At 39.5% G+C, this 17,254-nt stretch overlaps 1 protein-coding gene across 14 annotated transcripts in view; it reads right to left on the bottom strand.

The window, feature by feature from the left end:
• The window catches only part of fbrsl1 (fibrosin-like 1), a 985,718-nt gene that overhangs the window by 468,813 nt on the left and 499,651 nt on the right, over positions 1 to 17,254 (bottom strand). For all 14 annotated transcript variants that reach the window (XM_041202184.1, XM_041202197.1, XM_041202189.1 and 11 more), the window contains one exon: positions 15,332 to 15,367. In XM_041202184.1, coding sequence (XP_041058118.1) covers positions 15,332 to 15,367 — 36 coding nt within the window. The remainder of the gene's footprint in view (positions 1 to 15,331; positions 15,368 to 17,254) is intronic.

Here is a 17,254-nt window from a genome sequence, read left to right as displayed (position 1 = left end):
AGCACTTGATGGGGCATTAAAATGATACATAGGTCACAGCCAGCTACTTTAATCTTAGGTATAGTAAAACATTTTAGTGGGTATGACATCTACAAATTACTAAATACAGATGTTTTCTGGCAATGTAGGTACATATTACTTAAAGTTGCAATGTGTTCACATTGTCAGGAATAACATCTTGTAAATAAACATTTAGTCAACATCAGGCTAGGCAAAAAAAATTCCTTATTTTTGGCAAAACTGGTCATCCCCAATAATATACCTTGCATGCTTCTTTAACAAGGTGGCAGGATACCTACACAGCTGATATCTCTTAACAGGGACTTTTTAAATGAAAACATACATTTGCCTGATTACCAGCTAATTTCAAATAAAATCAGCACCATTGGGTTTGTTTAATGTTAATGACAACAAATTGGAAAGGTTAATTTCTCCAAGGGAATCCCAATTATGGTCTCAAATGTAGAAGCAATATAAAATAACCAACATTGTATCAATACATTCAAAAGATTTGGATTTTACATCAGGCTGTCCTTTTAAGAACCATCAGGTCCATGCAAACACAGTAGGATACTTTTCTGTTTTTGTTCTGGCGCATGAATGATTTGCTATTGGAAGATCTACCCAAGACTGCTACTGGGCAACTGGAAGAGTGTAAAATTATTTCTTTGTTTAGCATGTATCCTGTGATGGCAACCATTCATTTCCTAGGAGGCTACAAAAAAATACAAGTTTCTCTTTTCCTGATGGTCAAGGGAGGGGGAAGAGTAGACATTTCTTCAGCAATCTCCAGCTCTTTAATAACACCTGGCACCGTTCTTTCTTCTGAAAACTTCAACTTGTGCCACCAATTATCTTTTTTGTTAATCTAAGCTAAAACAGCCAGAAGTGGGCAGAATCCTCAGATCAAATGACAGTTAACAGAGTATAATCACAGCTAGTACAAGTTAGTAGAAATAAGTGTAGGTTGTAGAATCATGGCTCATGCGCCATGCAGGCAGTGTCACTGTAACACAGTGTTTCCAGCCTGTCCTTTACCAAAATGGTAAACATCTAATTTAGCAGCCTGACATAAGGTAACATTGAACACCAAAGAGATGTGTTGAACAGACATTTTGCATTCCTGGAACCTACAGCAGGTTTTGCACCACAGTGCACTTGCAACAAAATTGGAAAATAACTCAAAACTAGTGTAGGGCAAGCATTCACGAACAACAAACATGTAGCATATTACAAAATAAATTATAATCCAAGAGAGTATGCAGTGTATATGGTTGTGACACAATTGTATGTATTCAGTGGCATATGGAAATTTTATTTAAAAAAAATATTTTTGAAAGCTGTAACAGCTAGGAGTTTCACTCTGAAACGGATTCAGAAAGCACAGTTTTTAATCGGTGCCTTTGGTAACTATCTGATAACCGAGTTATTCCTGTCTCTGCAGGCCAAATGTCTCCCTCTTCCTGTAGCTGTAACCACACCGAGACACCTACAGTACTCGCATAACCGCAGACATCAGAATCTAACTGACAAAGCATGTGGGAACAGAAGCACAGCTTCACTCAGTTTGCATTTCTATAAAACCAGAAGTAAGCCACAAGCTGTAGAGGGATCAACCACAGATACTACCTAGATAACAAAACTGGGGCTGGTAATTCAGAACTTCCTGAATCAAGCCTCCCACAAATTAATTCCCCCTTCCTCCACAACCCAGCCTGATGTAACTAATAGTAAACCTCCCTGCACACATATCATATTTTGTGATAAACCAAAAGATAAGAAGTGCAACTGATAAGATGCATGGCTAGGTTTCTTTTTTTAAATCTTCAATTATCTAAAATAATACATCTCAATGCCGCCCTATTTAAGAGATAAACAAATGGAAGGAAGGTCATGCAAACAACATTCTACATTTTTCCTTAAGCGTAGAATCTCAATTCCTGTTCCAAAACCTGACTTTTCCCAGTGACGATCTCTCTCCCTAGTGGTCTTTTTACAGCCTCAGGCAGAATAGCTGAAGATTATTCAATTCATAACTCAAAAGTTATTGACTTCTATGATTTGCATGCAACATTATTTTTGGTTATCAGGTACCAAAATGAAATTTAATTGCATCCTAAAACATACTTGGTTGGAGCCACCATTTTATTCAGCCAGTTTTCTTTCCATCAGTATTTCAGGGTGTCTCAAGAATAGTGTGTGCTTTAACACTAAGTGGTGCACTGAAACTTTAAACACACATATATATATATATATATATATATATATATAAAAATGTTCTGTGGAACACAAAAACACAACACTGCAAGCATCAAAATACAAAGCTCGATGTCAGTTTTTGCTGAGATAACACAAAAAAATCCTTCCTCTTTTGAGGGCATCCTTGCACAACACTTGGTCCCAGGCCAAGGGGCAGATTGGCAAGCAATCTACTCACAGGCCACTGTCAGTGCTTTCCAAAACCAACCACATAGCGTTGTGGAAGAGCGTTAGAATTACTCGCCATCTGGTGCAACACTTACTCTTTGCTTGGTGGCACCCAATGATAACACAGATAAGGTCATGAACTTATCATAAAGAACTTTGATCCTACCATTATGAAGCCTTATAAAGTTAGTTTTTATGTTCTTTGCTAACAGGGTATGGTCCTATATTAATTTTGAGAATACAACAATCCTGTTAAGACATGTACAGAATTACCTGGAAAAACTCAGCAGGTCTGGCAGCATCGGCGGAGAAGAAAAGATTTGACGCTTCGAGTCCTCATGACCCTTCGACAGAACTGTCAGTTCTGTCGAAAGGTCATGAGGACTCGAAACGTCAACTCTTTTCTTCTCCGCCGATGCTGCCAGACCTGCTGAGTTTCTCCAGGTAATTCTGTTTTTGTTTTGGATTTCCAGCATCCGCAGTTTTTTTGTTTTTATCTCTGTTAAGACTTGTGTCCTTTTCCCTTCAAACTCCCCCTGCTAGGCTGCAACTGTCATGCATCTTTCATCAACTCTGATGTAATATTCTGGAAACCAAACTGATGCCAGGTTGTGTAGCACACTGCACAACTTTCCTTTACAACAACAACAACTTGCATTTACATGACTCCTTTAACATAATAAAACATCCCATAGCACTTCACAGGAGCATTATGAAAGAAAATAGAACAACAAGGTACAGAAGGAGATATTAGGCCAGATGACCAAAAGCTTGGTCAAAGAGGTAGGTTTTTAGGAATGGCTAAAGAGTAAAGAGAGGCAGAGAGATATGGGGAGGGAATTCCGGAGCTCAGCAGGGCTGTGGCATTGGAAGACATAGCTACCAATGGTAGAATGATTAAAATCAGGAATGCTAATACTCAAGGATGGAAGTGACGGACTGCAGACTTTAAGAGGAGGGGGTTGAAGGGCTGAAGAACAAAAGAGAGATAGGGAGGAGCAAGGCTAAGAAATGATTTGAAAACAAGGGCGAGATCTTTAAAATTGAGACCAGGAACACAGGTCATTAGCACAAGGGAGATGGATGAGCAGAACCTGGTATGAGTAAGGACACTCATAGCAGTCTTTTAAATGACCACAAGTTTGTGGAGGATACAGCATGGGAGACTGGCCAAGAGGGCATTGGAATAATCAAGTCTAGAGGTAACAAAGGCATGGATGAGGGTTTCAACAACGGATGAGCTGAAGCAAGCTCAGGTCGCGTAATGAAATGGAAGTGGAAATACATGATCCTGGTGATGATATGGATATATAGTAGGAAGCTCATCTCGGGATCACACATAACACCAAGGTTACAAACACTGATATGAAACTACATTGTGCCACCTCATTGAAATATATGTTTGTGGACTAAACAAATAATCCATCCACAAACCATCTGCTGTATTCATCAAGATGAGGGGAGTCACTGATGGAGCATGCAACTTCATTCACTTTTGGCATCTTGTATCGACGATTAAGTATTTCCAGGTCTGACGGAACATGGCAAGAGTAAGCTTGTCTGTGCACAGTATCAATCTACTGTAACTGACTACAATGTTTGTGTAGAAAAACAAACTAAACTAGCAAAATTTCAAGTCATTATACATGCATCTCCCACATTCAGGGCCTGAACTGTCAATAACATGAACTCTTTTGTCCAAATTGGTGAGATTTGTTGCAGCCAGCTTATTAGACAACAGCACTAGTTAAGGCGCCACTACCTTCTGACAGTGACATTGATTGCAACTGAATGAATTATCTAACCTCCAAACGGCCAATGACAGGCACCACATACATTTTCATCAGAACAGCGTTATCCTGCCCATTAAATGTGATAAGCAATTCCACATGCAGAAGAAATAGTCTGTATCCTCCCAACCAGTCTCCAACTAGTGGCAGGCTTAAGTATTAACACAAAAGAATGATGTAGGGGGTTGATTTTGACATTTCCCTACCAAGGCCTAAAGTATGTTGAGCTGCAAGGTAAAAAGCCCTTTAGAAACAAAGCAGCTTAAATGTTGTAACCAGTAAAGTATGAGGATGAATGAGACACTTAAAAAAAAAATGATGCTCACTTGATCTGCAGATGCAGCAAGCAGTACAATGCTGACCATTTTCCTTCGAAACTTTTCTAGCGTTTAAAAGAGCATTTTTGAGTGTACAGCATTAGCATGAAGTACTGGTGGCAATAGGTGTGCAACTGGTGGAGGGGCGAACAATTTGAGGTAATGAATTGGAGTCAAGAAAAAGAAAGATTTGCATTTATATAGCACTTTTCACAACCACTAGATGTCTCAAAGTGCTCTACTCCAATTGAGTGCTTTTTGAAGAGTAGTTACTGTTGTAACGTAGGAAACATGGCAGTCAATTTGCGCTCGACAAGTGCCCGCAAACAGCAATGTGATAATGAGACCAGATAGTCTGCTTGTGATGTTGATTGAGAGATAAATATTGGCCAGAGCACTGGGGATAACTCCTTCACTTTTCTTCAAAATAGTGCCATGGGATCTTTTACATCCAACCGAGCAGGCAGATGGGGCTTCAGTTTAATATTGCATCCAAAAGACAGCATCTCTAATAGTGCAGCATTCCCTCAGTACTGCACTGGAGTTTCAGCCATGATTTTTGTGCTGAAGCCCTAGAATGTTACTTGAACTCAGAGCCTTGTGGTGACAGTGTTATCAACTGAACAAGGCTAACATATATTCAGATGCTGAATTAGTCCCAATATACTAAAGAAATTTAGTACAAATCCACCTTGAAAGGAAGAGAATGTAAAAAGTTTGGCTCACCCTGAATGACATGCACTGCAAAATGGCACTTAGGACATCTAGGAAGAAATACACACCATCCGCCTGTCCCACTCTCCTTGACTTTTTGGAGTGAAGAACTATGTTACAAAGTGTAGCATAGATATGATACTGCTTGAATCCAGCCAGCCAAGAAGAATATCTGTCACCATGCACACCTCCCTCCCCATCCCCACTCTCCGCAAAAAAATCCTCGCTGCTGGTTGTACTATTAAACTAAGTATGGAGTAACCAGTAGGAAAAGAAAGTAGAAAGACTTGGACATTTATTATTGCTATGGTTTTTCTATAAAGTAAATGCAAGGATGTTAGTACTGCTCTGGTTCATTAAGATTTTATATGGTTGTGGTGCAAGACATGCCATAAACTAAGACGTTGACTCGGCATTTATTAATTAGAATGTAGCATAAATTTTGTTTTTGGAACCTATCATGTGACAAATTCCAGATATCTGAAATAACATGCAAAAAGTTGAAATATGGAAAAAAACACCACCAATCCGTAAAAGTAAAATGGTTCCTGTTCAGTTGTCAACCGAAAGGATTAAACCATCAAGAGCGCTTTAGGAACCCAAGTCTAAGAATATTAGAGTATGTCATAATTACACCAAATGTTGCCAGAACTTCTGTATTAGTAGGTATACAGTACTTCAGAGCCATCTACATGGAACAATTTAGCAGAATTGAAAGGAATATGGACATCATCTGTGGCAGCCTGTGATTTGTAAATCTGTCACATCTAATCAGAATCCTATGACTTCCAGTGACAATCCTGCCAGATACCATTAACATAGCAATGACCTTGTCACCAGAGAATGAAGCTTTAAAACTAAATCACATTAAGTCTGATTAATAATAATAAACTACACAAAAAAATAGAAAAAGTAACAATATGGAGCATAATGAACAGCAATTACAGAAGAGATAATGATTTGGAAATTTGTTACATTGATCTCTAGACTGTGTCAGGGTATGTTCCCTCCCTTTCCAAGCACCGTACTGCACTGATCCTGATATATGGTTTAAGGATGACATAAGCACAAAAGAGAGAGAGATGATCTTAGTTCGAAAGATCAAGGTGTAGAAACAGCTTGGGTGGAGATAAGAAACAGTAAAGGCAGGAAGCCACTTGTAGGAGTAGCTTGTAGGCCTCCTAACAGTAACCATACTGTAGGACAGAGTATACAGGAAGAAATAATGGGGCTTGTGGGAAAGGTATAACGATAATTATGGGTGATTTTAATCTACATATAGATTGGGCGAATCAGATTGGAATAGGTAGCCTAGAAGATGAGTTCATAAGAGTGCTTTCAGGTCAATTTCTTAAAGCAGCATGTGGAGCTAACCAGAGAACAGGCTATTCTAGATCTGGTAATGTGCAATGAGACAGGGTTAATTAATGACCTCATAGTAAAGCAACCATACATTCGATCCCGCCAACCAAATCATTAGCATGAATTGTAAATAGTTGAGGCCCGGCACTGATCCCTGTGGCACTCCACTCATTACTTTTTGCCAATCTGAAAATGACTCATTTATGCCTACTCCCTGTTTCCTGTTAGTTAACTCTTTATCCATGCTAATATGTAACCTTCTACATCATGAGTTCTTATTCTGTGTAGTAACTTTTGATGTGGCACCTTGTCAAATGCCTTCTGAAAATCTAAATACACCACATCCGCAGGTTCCCCTTTATTCAAGTTGCTTGTTACTTTCTCTGGTCATCTCTTGGTAGCAGTGATCATAACATGATTGGGTCTTGCATTCAGTTTGAGGGAGAGAAGGGTGGGTCTAAGACTAGTTTTTTGAACTTATACAAGGGCAATTATGAAAGAGAAAGCATATAATTCTGTGAAGATTGGACAGAATTAAAAAAAAAATGGCCAAAAAAGGGAAAAATTTAAAGTATGAGAGAAAGCTAGCTAGGAATATAAAAGCAGAAAGCAAGAGTTTCTGTATGTATTTAAAAAGGAAAAGGGTAATTAAAGTGAGCATTGGCCCTCTACAGGGTGAGTCTGGGGAATTAATAATGGAAAATAAGGAAATGGCGATGAATTGATCAGACATTTTGCCTCTGTCTTCACTATAGAGGATACAAATAACATCCCAGAAATAATTGTGCATCTCGAGGTGAAAGGGAGTGAGGAACTTAAAACAATTATAATCACTGATGAAGAGTATTGAGAAAATTATTAGAACTAAAAACTGATGGAATTCACGCTCGGGTCTTAAAAGAAGTAGCTGCTGAGATAGAAGATGCATTGATTTTAATTCTCCAAAATTCCCTAGATTCTGGAAAGGTCCCATCAAATTTGAAAATAGTAAATATAACTCCTCTGTTCAAGATAGGAGGGAGACAGAAAGCAGGAAACTACAGGTCAGTTAGCTTAACATCTGTCAGGGAAAATCCTGGAATCTATTATTAAGGAGGTTATGGCAGGGCACTTGGGAAATCATGTAATCAGGCAGGGTCAACATGGTTTTGTGAAACAGAATTTGTGTTTGACTAATTTATTAGAGTTCTTTGAGAAAGTAACAAGCAACTTGGATAAAGGGGAACCTGCGGATGCGGTGTTATTTAGATTTTCAGAAGGCATTTGGCAAGGTGCCACATCAAAAGTTACTACACAAAATAAGAACTCATGATGTAGGGGGTAACATATTAGCATGGATAAAGAGTTAACTAGCAGGAAACAGGGAGTAGGCATAAATGAGTCATTTTCAGATTGGCAAGAAGTAATGAGTGGAGTGCCACAGGGATCAGTGCCGGGCCTCAACTATTTACAATTCATGCTAATGATTTGGATGGCGGGATCGAATGTATGGTTGCTAAATTTGTTGATGGCACAAAGATAGGTAAGAAAATAAGTTGTGAAGAGGACATAATGAGTTTGCAAAGAGGTATAGATAGGTTAAGTGAGTGGACAAAATTTGGTAGATGGTAGATGGAGCATAATGTGGGAAAAAGTGAACTTGCCCACTTTGCCAGTAAGAATAGAAAAGCAGCATTTGTTTAAATGGAGAAAGATTGCAGAACCCTATGGTACAGAGAGATCTCGGTGTCCTGATACATGAATCAGAAAAAGTTAGTATGCAGGTACAGCAAGTGATTAGGAGGGCACGTGGAATGCTGTCATTTATTGCAAGGGGAATGGAATATAAAAGTAAGAATATTTTGCTAAGGTTGTAAAAGGTGTGGGTGAGATCACATCTGGAGTATGGTGTACAGTTTTGGTCTCCTTATTTAAGAAAGGACATAACTGCATTAGAAGCAGTTCAGAGAAGGTTCACTTGACTGATTCCTGGCATGAGGGAGTTATCCTATGAGGAAAGGTTGGATAAGTTGGGTCTGTATCCATTGGAGTTTAGAAGAACGAGAGGTGATCTTATTGAAACATATAAGATCCTGAGGGGATTTGACAGCGTGGTTGCTGAAAGATGTTTCTCCTTGTAAGAGAGACTAGAACTAGGGGATACATTTTAAAAATAAGGGATCTCCCATTTAAGACAGAGATGAGGAGAAATTTAACTTCTCTGAGGGTCATGAGTTTGTGGAACTCTCTTCCCCAGAGAGTGGTGGAAGCAGGGTCATTCAGTATTTTTAAGGCTGAATTAGACAGAATCTTGGTTGACGAGGGAGTCAAAAGGTAGACAAAGAGGGTAGACAAGAAAGTGGAGTTGAGGCCACAGTCAGATCAGCCATGATTGTATTGAATTGCGGGGTAGGCCTGAGGGGCTGAATGGCCTACTCCTGTTCCTAATTCATATGTTTGGATGTTTTCTGACTTAACTCCTCCAGTTAATTTTCCTAAACGATTAATAAGCCTTTATTTTCGTTGGACATATTTTATTCTTTAATTCTCGTTACTCATTCACTTATCATTCCTCCATTCCTAAGATATGCAGCTGCAGTTAAAAAGGCAAGTGGCAGGTTTGCACCGAGGTTTCTATGATTGGTGTGCTAAATCCAGTTTTTCACGGACCTCACTGAGTCTGGGACTAGGAGACAGGTGCTGGGTTTAATAGCATGTATGTAAAAATTTAAGGCGGGATTTTCTGGCCCCGACACTGATGGGTATCGTCACAGGCGGGCTGGGAACGTTTGGAGAGCCATTAAAAGTCAATGGCTCTCCAAATCTTCCTGTCCCGCCTGCAATGATGCCCACCGGCGGTGGGGCCAGGAAATCCCGGCCCTAGTCTTCCAGCATTATGAAAACAAGAACGTAATCACCTGCTACAATGGGGTTATATTTATAACAAATGCAGAGCTTTCCATCTAGTTCCTTCACATGGGTTTCCATGAGTTGCCCAAAACAATGACTTGCATTTATATAGTACCTGCAGCATAATAAATTGTCCTAAGGTACTTCACAGGAGCTTAATCAGAGAAAACAAATTGACATGAGCCAAAGGGGGAGCCATTAGGACAAGAGGCCAAATGCTTGGTCAGAGGTCAGTTCTAAGGATTGTCTTATGGAGAGGGAGAAAGACAGGCAAATCTAGGAAGGGAATTCCAGAGTCTAGATCTTGATGACTTAAGAATGGTCACCAAAGGTGGGGCAAACTTGGGCATGTACAAGAGGCTAAAATTGAAGGAATACGAAGTTCTCAAAGGAAAATTGGGCTAGAGGAGCTTAGAGATAGGGAGGGGCAAGGCAAAGCTGCACACCACCACCTTCTCAAGGGCAATTAGGGATGGGCAATAAATGCTGGCCCAGCCAAAGATGCCCACATTTCATGAACGAATAAAAAAAAGCACTTAACTGAAAAGTCAGAGGTGCATTAAAAAAAATTGTGCTTCTGTCATTTTCTTTGAACACTTTCATTTGTCAATTAAAATACTGGAGGAGGAAAAAAAAGGCTGTTTGACTGAGGCAGTTGGAGGCAGGAGGTCACAAACCAGAGTAGGCAATGTTATGTTCCAGTTACTGTCCAGGCTGATATTGACTATCTCAGCATAGATTGAAGATTAACCTAAATTGGACCTTCAATTAAATACTAAATACCAGTATCTCCTTAAGGGCTGGTGACTTCAGCTTCCACACGGTTTCAGTTAACGCAGCCAAGAGCTCTCAAAATGCAGCAGATAGACTGTTACCAAGGTTTTTCTTGGGAGTCAAAGAGTACAATTATTTTACATTGTTCAGTAAATTTTCTTCTGTTAGGATTGATTTTCTATCGTCTCATTCCCTTCAATGTTTGTAAAGCTACTTTTTCTATCAATGAGTTGTGTTGAGGTCTTCTCAACTTACACCCCCTCCCCCACGATAAGGTTTATATCTTTTGACATGACTTTTGATTTACAAATTCTGCCTCATGTGATTACATCACCCTCACATAAAGTATCCCCAACCTTTGTAAATGTATGCACACACAAACTTTCAAGCAGAGTGCAGTTATAACACCAGACAACCCTGTAGCTTACAGCAAGTTCCATAAGAACAATGGAAGGAAAACCTGCATTTGCAAGACTGGCTGTATTAGTCACACATGAAATGCAGGTAAAGCTGATGTGCTGGTAACTGTCAAGTGAAATAATTTATCACAAAGAGAGGGCCACTGTGATTTTATAAAGCCCACGGGTGCTATAAAAACAAATGTCTAATGCATTTATTTATATACTAAGGGGAGAGCAGAATCATGCCACATGTTCAATTCTGTGCTATTTATACCATCATAATATAATTTTAGGAAACGTTATAATTCAGTCAATTCTACTTCCGCATTAATGAATATCTCAGCTCAAGGAAATGGCAGCTATTGGTGAGAAGCATCAATCTTATTTTCTCCTTCACACCCCTTTTCCCCTATCATGTCACACTTTGAGGTGCTTCAATACAATTGTGGTACATGTAATATTTACTGTATACTTTCAATGTGAGTCATACAGCCCGAGGGGTTCTATACAATTTTCAGCCCCTCAGTGCACTATGGCTGAAAGGCCTTAGATAGCGACCTTGCATTTCTGAGGTGGCTGCCCCAAGCTTTAGTGCATTCCTTGGCACATATGCCTGGACTTTGGAATGTGCCAGTCTTCAACGCTCGGTCGAGGATAAGTCTTTGCATTGGAAGACCAACAAAGTTCGGGCAGACGAAAGAGCATCTTTCACCGAGTTGATGATCCTCCAGCTGTGGTTGATATTTGAACAGCCCATTGAGCAGAGGTGCTCAGGATGAACCTTGACAAAAGCCACTGCATCTCTCTCCAGACCTTCTTTGCGAAGCACATTCCACAAAGAGGTGGACAATAGTCTCTTGCCCATCACAGCCACCTTGACAGTAACGTGTGGAGGGAGTGAGACTCCAGGAATGTAGGAAGGACCTGATGGAGAAGGTCTTTCTCACCACGAGCTATGCTATACCTTGGTGCTTGTTTGAAAGTTCTGTGATGGGGCATTCTGTCAAATTACTTTGACAGTCTGTTCAGGGAACCATCTGACAGGATCCGCCAACTCCTTTTCCTGCAGGGCCTCCAGGACGTTATGTGCAGACCACTGTATGATTTGTATCGAAGCACCTCAAAGTGCAACATGATCTATGTAGAAAATTTGAATATCACTGCATTTTTTAGTGCCCATTCCAAAATGTTTTGTAATTTTCTTTATTCATAAAATATCTAAAAGTATATTTTTGCAAATAAAGAACACCCCTATCAGCCACCAACACCCACTCCCACCCAGTAAAACATCTATGACTGAAAAGTCAGGCAACCTGCTCCCAAATGTCCACTGATATTGCTCTTCAGACTGGCACAGGGTAAAATAGTACTTTGGTGGTGTAAATTGATCCTTTAATTTGCCCTCCCTTTCAGGAAAGGATTGGGACTGCACCGGAGTGCAGTTGACATTAGGATTTAAGTAGAGTGGAGAAACTGAACTTGTATCCTTTCACTTTGCGGTACTACAAGCTCCTCACTGTATTACTGGCATTTGGAGGATAAATAGCTTTAATCATTCAATAATCAAGCACTTTGTTCAGCAAGTCCAAGTTCAACATTTGGACAATGACTTTTAATTACCAATCCCTGTTTCTGGTCATCACATGCAACTTTTAAGAGGTCACAAGACCCAGTATGTCAGTGTGGGAGCATGGAGGTTGCTGTTGCTAAGTTTTTGTTGGCTCATGCGAACGTACATACGATTTAGAAGGAGTAGGCCACTCAGCCTCTCGAGCCTGTTCTGCCATTCAATAAGATAATGGCTGCTCTGATTGTAACCTCCACTCCACATTCCTGCCTCCCCCTGAAAACCGTTCACCCCCTTGTTTATCAAGAATTTATCTAGCTTTGCCTTAAAAATATTCAGACTCTCTTCCTCAAAAGGCAGAGTTCCAAAGGCTTACAACCCATTGAGAGAAAAATTTCTCCTCATCTCTGCCTTAAGTGAGCGACCCTTTATTTTTAAACCAGGTCTAGATTCTCCCACAAGAGGAAACATCCTCTCCAAATGCACTCCGTCAAGACCCCTCAGGATCTTAAAGGTTTCAATCATGTCGCCTCTTACTCTTATAAACTCCAGTGGATATAAGCCAAACCTGTCCAACCATTCCCCATAAGACAACCCACTCATTCATGATATGAGTCTAGTAAACCATTCTCTGAACTGTCTCTAACGCATTTATATCATTCCTCAAATAAGGAGACCAATACTGTACACAGTATTCCAGATGGTCCCACCAGTGCCCTGTACAACTGAAGCATAATCTCCCTACTTTTGTAATCAATTCCCCTCGCAATAAACAACAACAGGCTTTCCTAATGACTTGCTGTTCCTGCATACTAGCCTTGTGATTCATACACTAGGACACCCAGATCCCTCGGAATCTCAGAGATCTGCAACCTCTCACTATTTAGATAATATGCTTCTTTTTTATTCTTCATGCCAAAATGGACAATTTCACATTTGCCCACATTGTACTCCATTTGCCAGATCTTTGCCCACTCACTTGATCTATCTATGTCACTTTGGAGCCTCCTTATGTCCTCGTCGCAGCTTACTTTCCTACCTATCTTTGTTGATGTACATTGGCTGTTATTCATTGATTAACATAAGACAGAATGCCTGTGTTTACAAATATAATTACAGCCTCTCAGAAGCCTATAGAATCAAAAAGAATGAACTCCACATCTTTAGGCTGAAACACTCTGACAACCCTCTGTGGATCAGGTAGCCATGGGTTACCTATGGGAAATGAAGCTTTGCTCTGAAAGTGTAGACTGAAGTTATCGCCCCTTAGGAGAAATTAAAGATCATTTTCTGTATCCAATCCCATTAATTGAACACAATCAGCCATAAAATCATGGGAAAGTGAGCTTGTCAAACTCAGATTATACTGTTTTGATGCCCAAGTCACCAAAGTGATTTGTTACACAATAGCTATCAATTGTATGAACAGCACTAAAATGGAGCAATATGAAAACAATTTTTGGGGAAAATACTCCCCAAACTTGCAAGAATGAGTATAATATTGAGAGAAACAGGTAATTCACTCAAATAGTAAATATATCTCCAGAACCAAGAAACCAAGCTGCTAACTTTCCGGAAAATGGAATTTCTTTGGCTACTACAGATTCTAATCCTTTCTTATTTTTATCTGCATTGGTGGAAGAATTAGAAATCACATAAGTGAAAGGCATCAACAATGATCCTGACCATGAAATAATTTCATACCAGATTCAACTGGGAACAGTGTATCAAATGGGAGCTGAAGCAGTGTTTTGGGCTTTTAAAGATTATGACATTACTGAAGTACAATATATTTTAACAAGAATGTTGTGGAAATCCAAGTCTTTATGTTGTGTGACTGAGTGACAATTATGAACCTCAGGTGAAATCAAGCTAAGGATCTGTGGAAGAATGACAGGCTTGAGTCCTAGTTTAGGTTGCTAATCATCCAGTCATTTCTCACTTTACCAAGCAGTGCCTGGTCCACTATTATTGATGTATCAGTACCTCACAGCAGTACATTCTATACTCCTGCAAACCATAGTTTATGTAGAATCTGAAAGAAATAGACACTCCAAAAAATTTACCTCCATCATCAGCCAATTGCAATTCAACAATAGCTGCTAACAATATACACAGAGTTCAGATTCTTGTTCATCAGTGTGGATTCTTGCTTTTTTAAAAAACTTGCTGAAGCACACCCATTATCAGTTCTTGAAAACTTAAAATTTTAGCACTGAAAAATACTAATTGCAGAAATAATTCAGAAATACAAGCAGTCTTGCCAATACTGAGCCCCAACATGTTAAGCAAAATGTTGCATGTGCAAGCAGGACACCTCGGTTTCATTCCATGGGTATAGTCCACAATTCTATGTCATTTATTGATATGGGGTAGCCTCATTTTTAAACAGCATTCCCATTAGCCTTCTGGCTGGAGAGCAAAAAGAATCAGAGCAGTGCTAGATCCCAGCCTTGGTGATTGGTACTGGCAGTTGATTGGCCCTTCAGGATTGAGAACGTGCCATCCCAACAGGTTTGACCTCTAGATTGCAGTCTCACACCTGTTGCTCAAATGACCGAGGAAAGAAAAGGTCTCACTGCCAACTTCTCATAGTAACCAGGGATGGGCCAAAGTCACCCACATCCAGAGAAAAAATATAAAACCAAAAACCAGGAATCATAAGCCATGCCCAACATTTATTTGTTAAATCAGTAGCCCTGTAGATCCAATTTTACAAGGATTTACAAGAATCTTGGAATCAGATTTAAAGCAACTATTCAAAAGGGACACAAGATACAAATGGCTGAAATTTAAACATATGCTAGGCTGGTAATAAGATTGAGAAGGGCAATTAAAATGTGCTGAGAATAGCTAAATCCAGCCCATTCTTTTCACAATTGTAGAACTTCTATAAACCAAGAAGGAACTAACATATACCGTTATCATATAATGAAATCCCATGCTAGAAGGCCACTTCTGCAATTTATTACTTTGTGTAAGTGGATGTATGTGCATGTATACTCCGAAATATACGCAATTAGCTCTGAAACAAGGCACTAATACCCAAGAGAACTGATGTATGATATTCAACGATTTGCAATGACTTACAGAGTATCCTCGTCCTGAAAACGAATGAGCAGAACTCTGTGGGGGAAAAGAAAGGAGGAGAATGCATTAGATTTTGCACATTTTTTAACACCGCATATCAAACCCTTTAACAACTTTTAACAATTACAGGCCTATTGTAGAGTAGTGGAGGTGATTATGCATATTTTCTGGCAATTGGTCTGTTTTCAACCATGCTTTCTTTGTTAATAGACATAGTTACATATTTTACCACTATATTGTTTCACATTTTGTCAGGCCTGTATGTTTTGGGTACTACGGTTACCATTTTGACTGATCGGACTTATTTAAATATTTAAAAAAGGTTACAGTGCTGAGATATATAGTGTTCAACCAAAGCGATGCTGATCCTTTTATATAATTTGATTAAGAACCATAGGTTTCAATGTACTGAATTCTCTCTATATTGCAATACATCGTTAGAAATATATATGTATAAAATACACAATTTGCCATATATATGCTCCTTGTAAAATGACATAGCAGGAACATCTGAAATGGAAAGAAATATCTCATTTCTTAAAATAAGACTTTGTCTGGTTTAATGTATAAGTGTACCAGGCAGTGCATTACTGAGCCACACAACCAGAAGGTCCCAGGTTCAATTCCTGGCCTCTGCCAAGTTAGCTGCCGCTACAGCGCTAGGGTGTCAACTCAGTGCCCTATATTACTAAGTAGCAGTGGGTGAGGGAGAACGTGAAGAACAGCACATATTTACACTCTACCTCTACAAAGACGGAGTGTGACTTCTGGGTGAGAGCATGATTGAGCCCATATGTGATGTCAACCAGGGTCAATAGTCGCTATCTAAACCACTTTTGGAGAATACCTGTGGAACCATACTTCAGAAAATGTCAGCATCCTCAGTGAGAAGAGGACAAAATTGGGGATAAATCAAAGTCCAACAAAGTGCTTCAGTTGTGACTCAGTTGGTAGTGCTCTCCCCTCCGAGTGAAAAGGTTGTGGGTTCAAGTCCTGCTCCAAAGATTTGGGCACAAAAATGCAAACTGACACTCCAGTGTAGTACTGAGGGACCTGAGGGAATTATGCATTGTCAGAGGTGCTATCTTTCAGATGAGACTTCAAATCAAGGCCCTGTCTGTTTTCTCAGATGACACTATTTTGAAGAGCAGGGAAGTCATCCCCAGCATCCTGGCCTATATTTATCCCTCAATCAACATCACAAAAAACAGATTATCTGGCAATTATCATGTTACTAATTGTGGGAGCTTGTTGTGTGCAAATTGGCCGCCGTATCACCTACATTACAACAGTGACTACACTTCAAATGTGCTTCATTAACTGTAAAACACTTTGGGAGGCCCTGAGATCACAAAATGCACTATAGAAATACAGGTCTTTCTTATTCTTTCTTTTCAAATATTTTCTGTGGCAGCATGTCTTTGCAGAAACCTTCCAATCAGAATGTGTGGAAGTAAAACTTGAACATTAGCAAATGTGCAATGTACAGCACAAATTTCAAAATATTTTGGCATCTGTTTATTTCCACTACCTTGGTCCTTCTATCACAACTGACTAGTGTAAAGCAAGCATCATCATAAATCCAATGGATGGATATCAGCCAAGAGTGACCATCTGTTTGATGATAAACTGTGACACAAATTACTGCGAATGACACAAAAGCAGCAGAGAAGCTGCTGAAGAAACATTTTTTATCATAAGATAGGTACTAATCATTGGCTCTTTAGCAAACATGTGCTAGTTGGAAGAGTATTCAGCTATGAAATTAATAATCGACCACTGCTGTAATCAGAATTTAATCAAATATTGCAATAATCGGTTTACCTCTGCTTCAGTCAGGTTTCTGAGCTAGCCAGCCTTGCTTGCTTCATCAGCCCCAATCAGCTAGTCTTCATCACAGAAATTTTGCTATTTCCTATTTCA

The sequence above is a fragment of the Carcharodon carcharias genome, chromosome 13, assembly GCF_017639515.1.
Source record: "Carcharodon carcharias isolate sCarCar2 chromosome 13, sCarCar2.pri, whole genome shotgun sequence".
NCBI lineage: Eukaryota > Metazoa > Chordata > Chondrichthyes > Lamniformes > Lamnidae > Carcharodon > Carcharodon carcharias.
This window is presented reverse-complemented; position numbering and strand designations above follow the sequence as displayed.